Raw genomic sequence first — 17,293 nt, forward strand, 5'->3', positions numbered from 1 at the left:
TAGCTTCACCTCGCAAAAGTACATGACAGGACTGATTAAAACTCTCATTGACCGGAAACAGAAAATCAACAACACGTCGACTGGCTATTATCATGACTTAAACGCTTTCACTGACAATACCTTCTCCGTCGTTCGAAAAGTCTTAAACGACTTGCTTTCGTGACGTCATGCAAGGGATTTCTCAATACAAGATATACATAATAACTACCTTGGATGACGTCAGAAGTTTTCTCGACCCAGACCTCATACAACGACGAGCAAGGTCCATTGAAAAGCAACTTTAAACCTCCATAACAAAAACAAAATTTGACCAAATTGAAAAAATTTTTTCACCGATACGTTAGACACTACACCTATTTTTGATATCGCTAATAGAAGTTTTTGATGAAAGGGGCACTTTAATCGAAACCCCTTTCCCTCACGCTCAGAAAAATCATAAATCCTACAACAATGGCAAAATCACAAAAAAAAACACGACCAGAGACGAACCCACACTAACCAACTCGAGACATATTTTTTTAATCTACTCTTTATTGGCTACCTTGGAATCATTCGCGTTTTCATTCTTCATCGAGTCCTCATCAAAAACTCTGTAGCGTACTCTGTAGCGTGCTTTAACTACGTTGAATTCCGTCAAGCTATCTTAAACCTAGCGTCGTTGTTTATCCTCTGTCATGCTTCGATTTTGTTTTGCTGTTGGAGGTTTCATTTTCAAGTATTTCTTCTACCTCAATCCAGGAACTATAATATCTGTCCCAAAAAATTAGTGCCTTGTTTATGCATAAAATACGCAGATACATAGTTACGGAGAAGAATAAAAACATCTCTGACATTGTCACATACATTATGAGTGGCCTAACAAAGTGTTGATGATTTTGATATGCATTTGTCAAAACAAGCTTAAATAGACAATGAGCATGCCAAAAATATATGATTGAAAATATGCTAAGGGCATATACAAAAGCAGTAAATTCAGTGCACGCTCCATTACAAATTAATTGAGAATCAATCTGCAAATGCGTAATGAAAACACCACCTAATCTCCAAGTTTACGGTCATGGCAACGACGAAATGTATGTACTAGTACCGATTATAGACTAATTAGCTCGCTCGGTCACAAATTTTTAGAGAAAACATTCGCGCATGCGCCGTATGCTCGAGCATGCGCAGTCGACTGGACGAAGTTCATGTTAATGGCAACGACCAACTGCATCTATTGGCACCGATTTTAAAGTGAATAGCCCGTGGAATGACTACCTGAGTACGTATGTTATGAGAATGTTGTCAGTTTAAATATCAATGATTCTAAGTCCAATTTAGATTTACCAAGTTTTAGCTCGAGGCGTTGATACTTTCTGAATTCTTTAAATGTTTTATTGTCTTATCGATCAATCAATATTGTTGCCAATTCGTTTTCCAACTGGCACTTCATTGGCAACAATATTGATAGATCGATATGACAATAAAACGCTTAAAGAATTCAGAAAGTATCAATGATTCTGATTGGTTTCTCGAAATTTCTTTAAAACTATTTTTGTTGATGAGCATTCTACTTGATGTAATTTAAAAAGCTAATCTTGTTGATTCTGATGTACGTAAATCTCCTGGAAGCCATGCTATTTTTTCTTATACCCTCATATGCTTTTGGATATATGTATTATGATTTTAATGTCAAGCTTTCCTCCGTTGTCAGGAACTACCAGGTGGTTATGGTCGTGTCAAACCTGATCTTGTTACCTACGGTTCTGGAGTGAGGAGTTCTAAGTTGAGGTTTGTGATTCAATTGACTTTATCAATAGATGAGTTTTTATAGCTATTTCTTGCGGAAGAAGACTTTCAATTTATTTCCAGAATTAGATTAGAATTATAGTAAACGGATTAGAGGTTAAAGCTTTTGCAAAAAGTAAGGAAAGAAGCGATTTATTTTGCGAACCGCAGGGCTCTATTTGAGGTGGTTTCTTATGCAAGTTCATTCTAGAAAAGCCTCTAATTTCTTCACTTGTATTTCTAGAGGTGGTTGTCGATCGTTGTCCGCTACAAGCGTTGCATCTCCTGTTGTTGCTGGCGCTGACACCTTATTACTGACGTAGTTCAAAATTTCAGCTATGGAAATAGAAAGATTTTTAAAAGAAACTCGCTTAGTTTTAAGTTCACGTAGATTCAGAGTTTGTAACGTTTCTAAAACTCTTCGAATTTTCTAATTTTTCTTGCAAATGTTGATACAGCATTATGTATAACATAGTACAATAACATCCGTATATTTTTTTATCAAAACAGCGTCATAGAATTTGTAATATTTTGGACGAGGTACCAATTCCAATTACTCATGTACACAGGTCAATCTTCCGTTCGCTTACCACACTTAAAAACATCGTGCATTTACGTTGTATTAATCTTGAATAGTCCTTTAAATTTACATTTATATTCATACAGTTCAGTGGTGACGTTTTTAACCCAGCTAGCGTGAAGCAGGCGTTGTTAGCATCAGCCAGACGGATACCCTTCGCAAATATCTTTGAACAAGGTGAGATGAATCTTGTCGACGTAATTCATTTCAAAAAATGAATTCTCGTCTGAGCTGAATTTTTATCTTGAAATGTCGTCAGGAATTCTGTATGAAAAAAAGAATTTGTCCTCTCTATCGTTTTCTCATATGTCGGAGGGGGAGGGGGGCGCATAAACGAATTTTTTCAGCCAGTTAGGGATGCCTTGTCCTATACAGGAGCCTTTCTACCATAATTTGATCTCGTTTTGTCTAAATAAACTGCAAATCTTTCAAGAGATTTGTAATCTTTTTGTTGTAGGTCATGGTAAACTAGATCTCATAAAGGCATATTAAGTATTATCCAGTTATAAACTTCAAACCAGTCTGAGTCCGAGTTACGTGGATCTGATGGAGTGTCCGTATATGTGGCCATATTGTGAACAACCTCTCTACGCGTTTAGTGTCGCTGTCATTGTGAATGTTAGGTGATATGGAGTCGTTATGTTAATGCGGAAACTTGGTAGTGGTTGTGTTTTAGTTTAAAGAAGTTGTTTTCTACTTTCGATATTTGAATTAATCTATGTGGAACATTTATCTTAGTGGTAATGTTTTAGTTAAGAGAATTTTAAGGTTATTTTAGATATTTGAATTAATCTATGTGGAACATTTATCTTAGTAGTAATGTTTTAGTTAAGAAAACTTGTTGGCTATTTCAGATATTTGAATGAGATAATATAGAGTCTTTATCCTCTCTTCTCTCAAGTTTTACAACATAGCTTTTTGCCTGACTATTCTAGATATTACAGGTTCCTGAATTTAAGTTTGTAGAGTCACTACTGATCGTAGATGAAAGAGTTAAATAAACTCGACGTTTGTTTTAGCGTAAATATGTATTTCTTAAACTGTTTCAAATTATCGTTTCTCATTCATTTTTCATTCAAGGTTACTGTATTGAATGGTATGGGCATTACTGGTGCCATTGTCGGCGAAGTAGCTTTATGAACTGCATGTCGTAATTACTTTTACAACATTTGTTATTCTACTTTATATTTATTACATATGCAAGCAATGTAACCTCCGGCTGGTTCTTGCTTCCACCATGACTTTCAATGACAATTGCTAAACTTTAGGAAACAAAATCGACGGTTAACAAGGAATCTCACGGTAATGCTTTTCGCTTAGCTAGCCATAAATAGGTATGGTCACGTGTAAATCAACATTTCCTCCCCACCTCAGGTGAGTTGAGTTTGCGTGTAAAAGAAAAATGCATAAGGTTCAACTCTTCGCTTTTATTGTAAAGAAGTGGTAGAGAACATATCTCTCCTTTCATGATAGTGATTGACGACTGAATCAATATTGTCTTAATGACTATTACCTGAATGACCATTACTTTAATGATCATTAACTGAGTGACCATTACCTGAATGACCATTACCTTAATGACCATTACCTTAATGACCATTACCTTAGTGACCATTACACGAATAATCATGTTACCTGGAAAACCTTAACCAGTTTCACCATCACCTGAATCAGCATCATTTAAATCACCATCATCTAAATCACATTAGCCAGAAAAGTAGTCCATTAGATTGGTAGGCAGTTGGATTTTTTTTGTATGATACATGGAATGAAAACCAGACAACATTTTAAAGAAATATTATAGAAAACTAAATGCAAAATCGATTATCTTATGAACTCTAAATTCGCGACATTGAAAATCTTGTCTCTTTTCAACATAACTCAAATCTTGAGTTTGCAAGTCGATGCTTTTCGAGTTTGTTATATATTATATATCGAGTGAAACAAACTACAAATATTATAGTGTTGTAAACTGAAGATTTTATTCGTGTAAAAAAAGGGAAAGATATTTTACAGTAAAGATTATGTTCTTTACAAATAACGACCCTCCTTATCTTTTATTTATATTTGCTGTCCGAGTCGTTCGATTTCCAAGAAATCTCCTTTTCCCGTAATACTTTTTTATTTTTACAGGAATGGAGATCATGTGCACACAAATTTTCGAGATATGTTCAATTATATAACAAAGTAAGGATATTTCATCGAAGTACTTAGTGAAAGTTTAATATAAGGAAACCAACTTTCTAGGAAGCATGCGGCATGACGCTCAAATTACTTCCGGTAGCCTACATGCAATCAAAAAGGTGCTACCATGTGCTCACAATTGAGGTTTTTTGAAAATCGCGGACTTCATTTTAGTTTTGTGATTGGAGTTTTCTTCATGAGAAGTTCTACAGACCTAGGTTTTTCGTCATTATATCTGTAGCCTTGTCGACACAGTACGATGAGATTTTTATGTCATTCAATAACGAGTTTATGATATTGTATCTTTGTCGACATATATGCGACAAAAGTTCAATTTGATGATGGGCGACTTACGGGAAACATGTTTTTTGCTACTGAAGGACATCTTCCGAATGCCCAAGTTCTAAATTTTGAATTTTCTTAGCACTTTAGGGTTGCCTTTGACTTGTTTTAATGCATCACAGTATGGTAAGTCAACATGCAATAGCTCTTCCCTTACCCCATAAAATTCATTGTGTTAGATACACCTGATTCTCGCCCCAGGAACTCTGATGATAGTCGACACCGAGGAAGAGTATTTTCGCGAGGAAATCACGAAACTACGCGAAGACGTCGAAAAGCATGGATTGTCCTTGATCGTCGTTGCCGATTGGTACAATGTAGAAGTTATAAAAAAAGTGAAATTCTACGACGAAAACACTCGACAGTGGTGGATGCAAGACACGGGGGAGCAAATTTGCCAGCTCTCAATGAACTGTTAGCCCCGTGGAATATGGCACTTAGTGATGAAGTGTATGAAGGAGATTATGCGCTTGCCGATAACTCGGGTAAGTTAGTCCAAGAGGCGAAGAGCTGGTTTGGATTAAATTTGACATCAGGATCTCAGTTTGTAGATGAGACTTCCGTCTGTTCAACTAGAAGTTTGGTCTGTATTATAACTAGTATACTTGCTCTGCACAACTAAAAATTGCTCTACACAACTAGAATTTGCTTTGCACAACTGGCTTTGCCCTACACAACTAGAACTTTGTCAGCTCAACGAGAACTTGCTCTGTAGAGAGAGACACCAGTCTGTGCAAAGAGACCTTAGTACAACCAAACTTTGGTCTTAACAAACAGACCTCGATCCGACACTCGCGTATCTTTTAAGATCTCAACATGAAGATATATATGCGCTTTTGGTTCTCTTCTTTCCTAGTTTATTACTTATCTGGTACAAGCATTTTGAAATTTCCCTCCCATGGCATTGTAATAAAGAAAAACTTGAACGATCAAAGCTACGAAGTTACATCGGGCAAAAGTAGGACAGCTCTTAATGTCCCAGTATTAGGACTTTATCAAACCGTACCAGAAGACGGCGGACGAATTCTGTATGGAGATTCCAATTGTCTTGATAGCGCGCTCTTACAGCGAGGTAAATGCTTTCATGAAACAGGAGTAAGATACAGTGAAATGCTTTATAATATTAGATATTAATTTTCTAAGAAATGGGTTTCTGTTTTGGGAATGATAAGTTTTTCAGTGATGGCATTTTAAACTACATTTATGTTTGATATCTTAATCATTGGATCAAAATGTAAACGTTTCTCGTTGCAACACAATGCATTTTATTTTTGAACATAACAACTTGAGGTTCGACAGTCAGCGATGACGAGCTATATACATAGCTCTCGTATTCAAAATTCAATAGCTATATCCTACATTCAATAGCATAGCCAACACGGAAGTTTTAGTCGTGCTTTGTAAAGTTTAAGTCACTATCATTGTTTATTTCTATATACATCTATTGTTTTTATATTGTTTGAATATCAAAATCTTTACATAACACAAGCAAACTTGCGGGCTGGCTAAACCACTGCCCTATAATGATAAGCTTATAAAGTAAAAAGATTTGATGATACGTATGAAATTTATATAAAGATATACACTATATGTAATACTTTACAAACAGATCATTCTATTGTGAAGTAGATTTTTTTCGACTTGATAAGGATTGTCCTTTTTCTTTCGTCAGATTGTTTTTGTGTTAAGCGACATGTTGAAGTTCACATGAAGTAATGAACTATCTTTAACGTTTGCCGAATTTAAGGGAAATGCGATTGAAGACGGCGAGCTGCAGATTCAATCTCAAAGAATGGAAAGTAGAAAAAGCTATTTATATTACTTCAATTGCACATCAATTACGTCACAGTTGCGCCGCAGTTGGAAGACAGATGCATCAATTGGAGGATAACATGGATATTTGGGGGACATATGAGGTGTCATGTTTCATTTACCACCAAGAACATCTATGTCACTGTTAATTTTTCTTAGGTAATAATTTAAATCGATACTCGAAAGTATTGGATTCACGATTGGACCAGCCCAGGCGAAAGATTTGCCTATATGTCATAAATACACTTGGTCGGAAGCACAACCTTTAAATGTTTCATCTTCCGGCGATCTTTATAATCAACCTAAATTATTATGGATTGGTCAGGTATGTTACTAAGATATGTTAGTAAAATATCAGTTGAAAATTTGTTGTCTTTTAATAGTTCGGTGTCTTTGTATTATCCGGAACCTTCGGTGACTAAAAATATAAGAAAAAATGGTTATGTTCCAGCCAGTTCAACAAAAAAACTGAAATATAGAATCTTTATCAAAGATAAGTCGGTGTTTGATCCTGAATGATGGAACTTTGAACGCAGTATAAGGCATAAACAATAGATTTACTTCGTTTCTTTAAATATAATCCGACCGCTGGCTGCGGTTATTCTGCTCAGTGTTCCTATTGGTCAGAAAATAAAAATGACCGGCTACCATTGTGGCGAGTGTATGCGTCAGCAGTGGCGTAGCTAGCAAAAAACATTTGGTCGGGCTCACGAGGCGCCACCATGGTTGGCGCCGAGCGATAACCGAGCGAGTCGGAAACGGCTATCTTAGAAAGAAAATGCGTGATATTCATGCAGGAAATAGAACCATTTTGGTTAATTTAAATTGCCGAAGGATCTTATAGTAAAGCAGAGAAACAATTCAAAAATAGTTGCAGATATGAGATTTATTTTCTCAACACTACATACATAAATAGATACCTATGTACGTCTTGTAAAGAAACTTTGACAAAAGAACCGAAAAAGGCTCAGATTTGTCATCAACAACTATCAAAAGATGTGATGAAATTGTCGTGCTGAAATGACAATCATCATTGACTGCATTAAAAAGTTCCCGGAAAAATTCTCACATGCCATGGACGTAAGACATCATCAGCTTGCTATCAGCCATATATGTATACCTATTTGTATAAGAAAGCAAGTCTTCGTGGTTTTTCAATGAACTTCTTTACAACCTCATGATGCAATGTGTTGGCGTCTTCTTTCTCTGACAGTATGTCTTTGTGAATGGAAATCCTGCAAAGAGAACTAAAACGTCCTTGGCTCATAGTATTTCTAAGATAATTTTTTACCCTCTTCAAACAATAAAATGACCTCTCAACTGAAGCACTTGTAATTGTCTTTAACATTTATCTTTAACAGTTTTACAATTTCTGGAATACTACATTGATAATGGAACTGAAAAATATATTTCAATAATTCATCGCATGAATCACAGTGAAAGTCTTTATCTCTGTAAATAAAACAAAGTTGGCTAACTAGCATTGGTATGTCAAACATATCACCATAAACCTCCTTTAGAAGATTAATCTTTTCTGAGGGCACTTCACCTTTCCAAATCTTAAACACCCTAGGGTAAACAAGGTCAAAAATCTAAAACGCTCCATATCCTGAAATCGCTCAGTAAGCATAGTCACAATTGTGTCAAGAATTAAAAAATACATTTGTTTGTAATTATGCCGTTGGTCATACCTGGTTACTGGTGGTCCCATTTATTCAACAGTGTCCTAGTCTTGCAAGATAGAATAAAGTATGGATGACTGCTCAAGAATTCTCTGGAAAACATGTACCAAGAAACAAAACAAGAAGCCATTAAGGTAGCCAAGTAAACCAGTAACCTTACTTAACGTTTCATCATCCCAACCTATTGGATTATCAGTAAGATTTTCAAATATGTCTACCAGTTTCTCATAGTTAGAATGCAAGACATTGATGACATGAGCCCTATAATACCATCTTGTGTCACCAGGAATAGGAAACTCAAGCCTATGGGATGATAGTAAAGCTTTTCTTTTGGGGGGAATTGCTAGTAAAGGTGCAGAAAGCACTAATATTAACAAAGAAAATCTTAACAGGTGAGATGGAGGATGCAGCTTGACATAATACTAGATTTAGTCTATGGGCAGCACAGTGAACAAATTGAGCATAAGGATAATCCTGCTGAACTTGAGCTTGAACACTATTGAGATGACCAGACATAACAGATGCACCATCATAAGTCTGTCCAATAAATTTCTCTTTCACATTATTGTATTGACTTAACTTACCTTAACTACTGATGATATAGCAGTTGCAGTCCTATCACAACTGACATCAACAAACCCAAGCTGTCTTTCAATGACACTTTCCCCTTTGTCCATTCGAACAATTACACTGAATATAGTCCGTGATCTGTGCCTCAAAAATATGCTTTAAAAACGAGTTTCGTTGGACACCTCAAGGAAGGTCGCAAAATTTTCAAAATAGATAGAAAGTCACTTGCTGTTTGATATTCTTTTTATTGTCACTTCTAAAAAGCTGCAGTTTTTTAGTATTTTGCGGTTGAATTTCAAAATTCCTCGCTCCTTCAATTTTGAATGTCGCCATTTTGTTTGGTGCGGAACTCTTTGATCTAACTGCCGTTGTCATGGTGAGGCAAATTTATTAACGGGCGCCATCTTGAAAGGTGGCAAAAAAGCGATATTCTTAATAAAGTCAAAGTGAAATGTAAGTTTTAAATGGAGAATTCTGTCGAAAATTTTGGGAGCAAACCTAAACTGTCAGCTTTGCACTTATGTATCAACATAGGAGAAGCCTGTTTTAGACCTAAATCTTGTCAGTTTTAAGAACTCAAGGTTATATAGAGGAACTACTCCGACCAATAATAATATTTGTTGTTTGTAATAAAGAGTATAAATACTGCTCTGTAAAATAATAAAAATCAGTTCCATCATTAAGTTCACTCGTGGTGGTTACTGAGATATAAAGTATACTAAGAAAGAGATATGGCGAGTAACTCGAACTCAACAAACATGGAAGAAAGGCATTCGTGTTTGATTCGTTTAAAAATCATACATGAAAATACTGCCAATGTTTTGATAATAAATATTGTTGAGTCATGCTCATAAACCACAAAACATGTTAAGGAAATAGTATGTGCGTAGTTTGGTTTACCAATGTATCCGTTCCCACGGCTAAGAGCCAAGGAACAGTTATTGACGTTAGTTAAATTTCCTTATGTACCATATATAGCTTAAACAGAGGAACTACTCCGGCCAATAATAATATTTGTTGTTTGTAATAAAGAGTATAAATACTGGTGTGTAAAATAATAAAAATCAGTTACATCATTAAGTTCTCTCGTGGTTGTTACTTGAGATATAAAGTATACTAAGAAAGAGATATGGCGAGTAACTCGAACTCAACAAACATGGAAGAAAGGCATTCGTGTTTGATTCATTGCGAAGATGACGGCGGAACACTGAGGAATTTTACACCAACATCGTTTAAACGGTTCCTGGAATGCAGAAAGCAATGGCTACAACTTGATGGACGACAGAAAGACGTAGCCTTGAAAACCACGAATGTGATTCCTATCGAGGAGTTAGAGGATAACTTGGGAAGTTACGAGCGTTACTTTTACCATTCACGTTGTTATTCGGCATTTACGAATAAAACTTTAATACATCGAGCACAACGACGCTCTGAAAAGAGTGCAAAAACGTCAACCGATACAGAGCCTTCTACGTCTGTACAGCAGGAAGGACCATCTCCAGAAAAGATAATGCTGCGATCAAAATCATTCACTGTTGAAAGAATTAAGGCAAAGAGCCAGCACGTGTTACCTCCAACCTGTGTCATTTGCAAGAAGGAGCATTCATACTACACTGACAGGGTAGGTAAACGTAGCTGTAAATCACGCACGGGTGGCACTAGAGTAGGGAGCTGTATGGAGCTGGGGGCAGAAGTTGTTTTTTGCAACTCGACTTTCGAATTTGGATAGGGAATATTTTGTAAAAAAATGCAAAAAACCTCTACTGCTTAAATTTCAAATCAGCCAAAACTGAATACATTAAAGCAAGGATTTGTAATAATTTTTTGAAGTTTTCTCTGAAAAAAAAGATTTGCATGGAAAACGCATTGTTCCACAAGCCAAGTAAGTCAGACCCGCCATCGAGGACCTAAGCCCCTCTGTCGGAGAATTCTTGGTGCCACCACTGCTGTGAATTTAAACCATAATGTGGAATATTTTTTCATGCTAATTCAGCGTCACTTTTCACACAATTTTTATTAAGATAAGTAAGAAGCGGAAACGGGATCCACTATATACGGCAAGAACGCTAGATGGTGGTCGACTTAGGAAAGCAGCAGAAGTTAAGGGTGATGAAAGTATTTTGCTACACATTAGAGGAAAAGACTTGGTTGCTTTAGAAGTGAAGTATCATCACGGATGTTATCAAAAATACACCTCATTCCTCAAACACCATAAAGTTGACCGTGCTGAATGTGACGAATCCACTCAAAAACCCTTATACAATGAAGGGTTTAATGCTTTTTGTGAAGAGTTCATTAAAGTGCAAATAATACAAGAAGAAAGTATTTTCTACATGGCAAAGGTTAAAGAAAAGTTTGTTAAATTTGTTGCACGTGTTGAAAATGCAGATGCAACGAATTATAAAACAAGTCGATTAAAGCAACGAATGAAAAAACGGTTTCCACAACTAATATTTCAAACCCCTAAACAGCGTAACAAAAGTGAGATGGTTTACTCAGGTTGCATTCAACCAAGTTGAATAGTAGAGAATATTCCCTTCGCTGATGAAGTGTCAACAGAAACTTCTGATGATGGTGAGGAACCTAAACAGTTCTTGCCAGATGCAGTATACAGGGCAGGCACTACGTTGCATGAAATTTATAATGTTGCATTGGCATTAAGAAAGGAATTTGAATCCACGAATCCAGTATCCTGGTATGATACATGGCCTCCACTAGCTTCTGATAATACTTTGGAGAGCATGAAAAAAATAGTGTCACCAATGGTATTTAACTTTATTGCATGGCTGCTTGGCTTTTCTAATGAGCCAGAACGCGCTGGTTATGTTCAAATACAGGAAAAGCAAGCTCTCAAGGTATTTTCTATCTGCCAAGATTTGATATATGTCTTCAGCAGTGGGAAAGTGCAGACTCCAAAATCTTTGTCATTAGCCATGGCAGTTCGACAAATGTCTGGTTGCTCCAGCTTAATTACACTACTTAATGGTCTTGGTCATTGTGTATCTTTACCATCAACGATGGCTTATGAATCAGCTATTGCCCAATTGACGATTAATAGTTTGAATACCATCCCTAAAGATTTTGTAGAGGGAAAGCATATCACCCTTGTGTATGATAATATCGATTTCCAAGAAGATGCTACAAAACGAACACATGTGACAAATGGTATGTCAGTCATATTGCCAGTCGAAATTAGAACAGTTTCAAATTATGCGAAGCTTTTTTATTCTAGAAGCTTTTTGATAATCTGACATGTTCTTCTTTAAAACAGGTATCATCATCCAAAAAGTTGTGCCGGAAACGTTTCCCAAGCTTGCATGCCGTACAAGAGAATGCCAAGTACCAATTAAGAAAAACCAACGTACAGTAGTAGCACCTCTAGTAGCTATTGCACCTTATGGTATTGCTACAAAGAAAACTCCTACATTTGATGGATCTACCCTAGACAAGTCAGTTATGCAGCCTTTGGAGAGCAATGACTTCACTCTCAAATGTCGAAAACTGAACCTTGCGTACTGCATGATAAAATATTTTACTACTGATGAAGACAACCTCTGGCCGGGATGGTCCGGATTCAACACTATACTGCAAAAAGATACCATACCTAATGTGTCAAGAGTTGGTTATCTTCCAATAGTGGATGCCTCCCCAACAGAATACTCAACTCTAAATGAAGTGCTAAAGTCTGCCATAACAATAATTGAAAAATTACGTTTGCAACAAGCTGTCCTTGTTTTTGATGAAGCAGTTTATGCTAAAATACAACATATTAGGTGGAAAGAACAGCTTTTTTATGACCGATTTGTTGTTAGACTAGGAGAGTTTCATGCCAGCATGAGCTACCTTTCTGCTATATCAAAACTCTTCGAAGATGTTGGTTTGAAGGTAATTGCCTAGATTTTCTTAGAAACTCGCTATTTTCAAGTGAACGAGTATTTTTTAACAATAAAATTTTACATTTTAGAATGTATTTTGCTTAACAGCAAGAGGCCATGTTTGTCTTATTTAACATTGGGTTTCCAAGTCACATTATTGTACTCAATTTCCTTGTAGGATGTGCTCATTGAATCGGGAATTATCAGCGTTGGATCAATAAGAGGTGTCTTGTCCGGAAAGCACTACAACCGATCAATTATGTGTCATAAATTGGTGTATGAAACCTTGCAATGTCTTCGATTCGATGCATACTTGGATTCAATCGATAATCAGCAAAAAGAGAGTGTTGCAACATCCATTCAAAACATGGCTGATTGTTTTGCGAACGGCAAGCTCATCGACTGTATCGAAAGTCAGCAAATGGAGCAACTCGTGAGGAACTATGAGCAGTTTGTTGAGAAATCATCCATAAAGTCTAAAACCTTTGTATTCTGGAGCATGTACATAAAAATGACTGGTATGTACTATATACCAGCTTATCCTTCGTGCAAACCTTACATCATACATTTACGTGCTGCGCAAATGTAAGACATTCTCCTCTAAAATAATTTATGACTTGCATTGGTTTTGATGTTTGGAGAGCACACGTTGTACTATGCCGAAAGTTGTTGGCTTCTTTAATAAAAGGCCTTTTGCAGTTTGTTACTCTTACAACATTGTTCATGTAGTAGTACTGTATGTATACAAAAAGACCTGTCATGCAGCATGAGACCCTCACATTTTTTTCATATTTTGCTGCCTCACTTTAATGTTTTTTTAACATTTTTAGAAATCCTGCTGCACTTCATTCGGGCGACTCGAGAAGTCGATTGGAACCTTCATTTAGCGTCGTTCAGATGTATGCTGCCATGGTTTTTTATTTGCGATCGTATAAACTATGCCAGATACGGGACTGCTTATTGGCTGGAAATGACAGCATTGGAAAATACACACCCTGGTTGGTATAATCTAATGAAATTTGTGCATCCCAATTAACAGCTACAAATAAAAGAATAGACAGTTCGATTCTAAGATTTTCATTTCGACTGTTTTTACATTCTAAAGAGATTGTTCCGATTTATCCACAACTTTCGCAGTCCAACGCCAAGATTGTCACGGATTCTCCGCAGTTTCTTGTGACCAGATGATTGAACAAACCGTAAATCGTGACTCCAAAACCAAGGGAGGCATTATTGGTTTTTCATTAAATCGGTCGGCGGTCCACAGATGGTTGTTAGCCCAATCAGAAAGAGCCGCAATTGCTAACAAATGCAAGAGTATGGATGGTTCTAACATTACTCCAAGGTAGATTAGCAGTTTCTCTAACTATACACGAATTGTCATGAATTGTATCGCACGGTATTTTTACAGGAGCCGCAAAGATCTTGACAGAACTAAGTGTGCACTTAATGAAAAATTAGTGAAGAATGTAATGTCTGCAGTGTTGAGCATGAACAATCCGTTTGATGTTGAGGAAGAAAATTTGGTTGGTTTGGCAAGTGGCTTGGTGGTGGAAGATGAGATTGCAGATAAACTCCTGGGGGCAGAAAAAATAGGGGAGGAGCAGTTTATTAAATTTGCACGAGATAATCTTTTGAGTACAAAACCGGACATTTTTGCAAAGTTCACCCGTAACAAGATTTCAGATCTTTTGTGCCAGAAACGGTCAATTGTGTCAACCAGCAAAGGGAAAGAAATCAATTTAAAAATGAACAGAGACCTATTCGCTCGGCTATTGATGATAGCTAAGACCCGTGAAATTGACATTGCAAATGTTTTGTCGTACAGTCTTGGCACGTACCCGCTTTCCTTGGCAACCACTTCTGGAAGTCTTGTTAAAACAACCAAATCCAAGTTATTTGAAATTTTTGAAGGTACAAATAACGTTTCTCTTTGTTAGCTTTATTAGTGTTGGACTTCGGTAGGTTTCGTTATTATCTCGATAGGTAGGATTTACAAAGAATCCCCAGAATCCAATACACCTCAAATTGGGTTCTTATTCATGCAGGAATTTCTTACTATGTTTACTGTATAGGTGACCACCTCACGTGCAAGTTTAATGGAGAACACTGTGATAACAATGCACTCATTGTCGATGCCATGGCTCTTATCCAAACAATGAAGAGCAAATGGAAAACGTTTGGAGAATTCTGCGATGCTATTTTTAATAACGTATTAAAGTTGGCCAAAGACTGGAAGGCAACAAGAGTTGACTTTGTTGCGGATAGATACCTTCCCACAAGTATCAAGGAATCGGAAAGGAACAGAAGATCCGAAAACACTGGAATTCAGAAAATTCGTGTATTCGACAAAAACCAACATGTTCCAAAGCAGTGGAAAAAGTTTCTTGCTCTGGGCGAAAACAAAGAGTCTTTGATCCAGTTTCTTTGTGAACACTGGGGCAATTACGTATCATCTTGTCTCGGACATCTGTCATCGTTGTATGTAACGTCGAAGGATAAATGCTATTGCATTACTCGAGCTAGATCAGATGAGGATAAAGTGGAATGCAATGAAATGTATGAATTGGAGTGTAATCACGAGGAAGCTGACACTCGGCTCTTACTACATGCAAATCATGCTAAAGAAACCAACGAAAGAATCATAATCAAAAGCCCAGATACAGACGTTTTTGTGTTGTCGATCGCCATGCAACGAATTATTAACAAAGAAATATGCTTCATGACTGGAACAGGAAATAACTTCCGCTTGATTTCTATACAAACTATTGTAGAAGAAAGTGATGAAAATCTTAGTCAAAGCTTGCTAGGTTTCCATGCCTTTACTGGTAATTCTATAACACCAATGCTGCCATTAGTTTTCTTTTTGTTACGATGATAATAAGTGAAAGAATAGTATACTGTAATCAATATTTTCAAAATTTTCTTTTAAGGATGTGACACCACCAGTTCTTTTTATGGAAAGGGCAAAAAGACAGCGTGGAACATTCTTCTACGTAACCACAAATATTTGAACTCATTTAGTTCCTTAGGAAGTGCATTTCCCCCGTCAGAAGAACTTGTGTTTCAACTAAATAGATTTGTTTGTTTATTGTACGGTGACAAGGATTCTGAGGACGTCAACAAATGTCGGCTCTCATTGTTCAAGGCAGGAAAATGTTCAGATGAGCAACTACCACCAACTTGTGACAGTTTGCTGCAACATATTCGTCGGTCAAACTACCAAGCGGCGATTTGGCGTTCCTGTTTACAACCTCAAATGGATATTCCTCCTCCGGATGAAAATGGGTGGAAAACAATTGACGGGAAACTGCAAATCGTATGGATGACCATTCCCCCAGCGCCGGATTCCCTACTTGATAATGTTAATTGTGGATGTAAGACTGGCTGCAACTCACAACGTTGCTCATGTAATAAAGCAGGAGTGAAGTGCACAGATGTATGCTCTTGTACTGCATGCACGAATGTCGATATTGATGACAACGATGTTGAGGAAGAGGAGTTTTTAGACGATGACATGGACGACGAATTCGAGGCAGACCTTTAGAAAAAGCGCGCGCTTGTCACCGCCCTTGAATGACGACTAGCGTTGCGTTTAATCTGTGCGCAGCTTCAGACTACTCTGTCGACTGTATCGAGGGTAGCATATGAAATAATACCAGAAGCTCACCAACTGAAGAATGAATTTCTTTTTGTTTTTTTAACAATGCAATAAAATTTTCCAGTAATGAAAAGCATATGAAATAGCTAAAATGTCTACAAGTCTAAAAATTGGAAGAAAATCGTCCCTATCCTTACTCGCTAGCAGTCGCAACTGCGTGACAATGCACCTTTAGAAAAAGGGCGCCTTCTCTTGCACAATACTCTTACAACTTTCAAAATATCATCTTCACGAAAATTTCTTAAATCTAACCTAATGCACGTGTCAAATCGTTATTTTTTTTAAGAATCTTACTCAGGTTGTCAATTTAACCGAGTGGAATAGCTCTGTTATAGGTCTGGCACGAGCACACAAAATATAAATTACATGAAGTTTCCTAGGAATAATGGCGGATTTCGGAATTGTAATGAGCTACAAATTTTAAAATTTCAATGTGATGTAGCAAAAAAACTGCAGCTTTTTGGAGATGACAATAAGTAAAATTGTATTAAGCATGTAAAAGTCGTTCTGTCTTGAAATTTTCACGACCTTCCTTGAGGTGTCCAACGGGAATGAAAGAAAATCGGTCACAGATTACGGACTAATAGTTCTTTGGTAGAAACAACAGTTGCCTCATCAACCTGTATAGTTAAGAAAGTGCAGCAATATATTTCCTTTAAAATCTCATCCTTTATTATCTTATCAAGACAATCAATCAAATCATTCTGAATATCAGGAGAGACTCCAGTAAACCGCCCTTCCCCAGCAAGGTGGGTTTCAGCAAGCCTTCCATGTAATCGCCTTTCAAAAACAGAATCTATCTTGGCAAAACTTTCAAGTA

General features: G+C 36.8%; 1 protein-coding gene and 3 long non-coding RNA genes across 4 annotated transcripts; 3 read left to right on the forward strand and 1 right to left on the reverse strand.

Moving 5' to 3' along the window:
• Positions 1-1,092: 1,092 nt before the first annotated feature.
• On the forward strand, positions 1,093-2,963 carry LOC124455900. The gene is made up of 4 exons (XR_006952037.1): positions 1,093-1,261; positions 1,694-1,770; positions 2,012-2,086; positions 2,805-2,963. It is a non-coding gene; the product is annotated as an uncharacterized LOC124455900 (long non-coding RNA).
• A 1,521-nt stretch (positions 2,964-4,484) lies between these two features.
• LOC124455933 lies at positions 4,485-5,242 on the forward strand. Its single transcript, XR_006952056.1, has 3 exons — positions 4,485-4,560; positions 4,964-4,999; positions 5,075-5,242. It is a non-coding gene; the product is annotated as an uncharacterized LOC124455933 (long non-coding RNA).
• Positions 5,243-7,645: 2,403 nt separating this feature from the next.
• Positions 7,646-9,205, reverse strand: LOC124455781. The gene is made up of 2 exons (XR_006952021.1): positions 8,377-9,205; positions 7,646-8,254 (listed from the first exon to the last, which is right to left on the reverse strand). It is a non-coding gene; the product is annotated as an uncharacterized LOC124455781 (long non-coding RNA).
• A 4,732-nt stretch (positions 9,206-13,937) lies between these two features.
• On the forward strand, positions 13,938-16,499 carry LOC124455760. The gene is made up of 4 exons (XM_047006390.1): positions 13,938-14,157; positions 14,224-14,726; positions 14,888-15,640; positions 15,746-16,499. Exons 1-4 carry the CDS (start codon positions 13,997-13,999, stop codon positions 16,357-16,359), a joined length of 2,031 nt encoding a protein of 676 aa, XP_046862346.1. The 5' UTR covers positions 13,938-13,996; the 3' UTR covers positions 16,360-16,499.
• The last annotated feature ends 794 nt before the right edge of the window (positions 16,500-17,293 follow it).

The sequence above is a fragment of the Xenia sp. Carnegie-2017 genome, unplaced genomic scaffold, assembly GCF_021976095.1.
Source record: "Xenia sp. Carnegie-2017 unplaced genomic scaffold, XeniaSp_v1 HiC_scaffold_4, whole genome shotgun sequence".
NCBI lineage: Eukaryota > Metazoa > Cnidaria > Anthozoa > Malacalcyonacea > Xeniidae > Xenia > Xenia sp. Carnegie-2017.

Coding starts and splice junctions, on each gene's coding strand:
- LOC124455760 (XM_047006390.1), top strand. CDS start 13,997: ATGATTGAACAAACCGTAAATCGTGACTCCAAAACCAAGGGAGGCATT. Junction 14,158..14,223: donor GGTTCTAACATTACTCCAAG/GTAGATTAGCAG, acceptor GTATTTTTACAG/GAGCCGCAAAGATCTTGACA. Junction 15,641..15,745: donor AGGTTTCCATGCCTTTACTG/GTAATTCTATAA, acceptor TTTTCTTTTAAG/GATGTGACACCACCAGTTCT.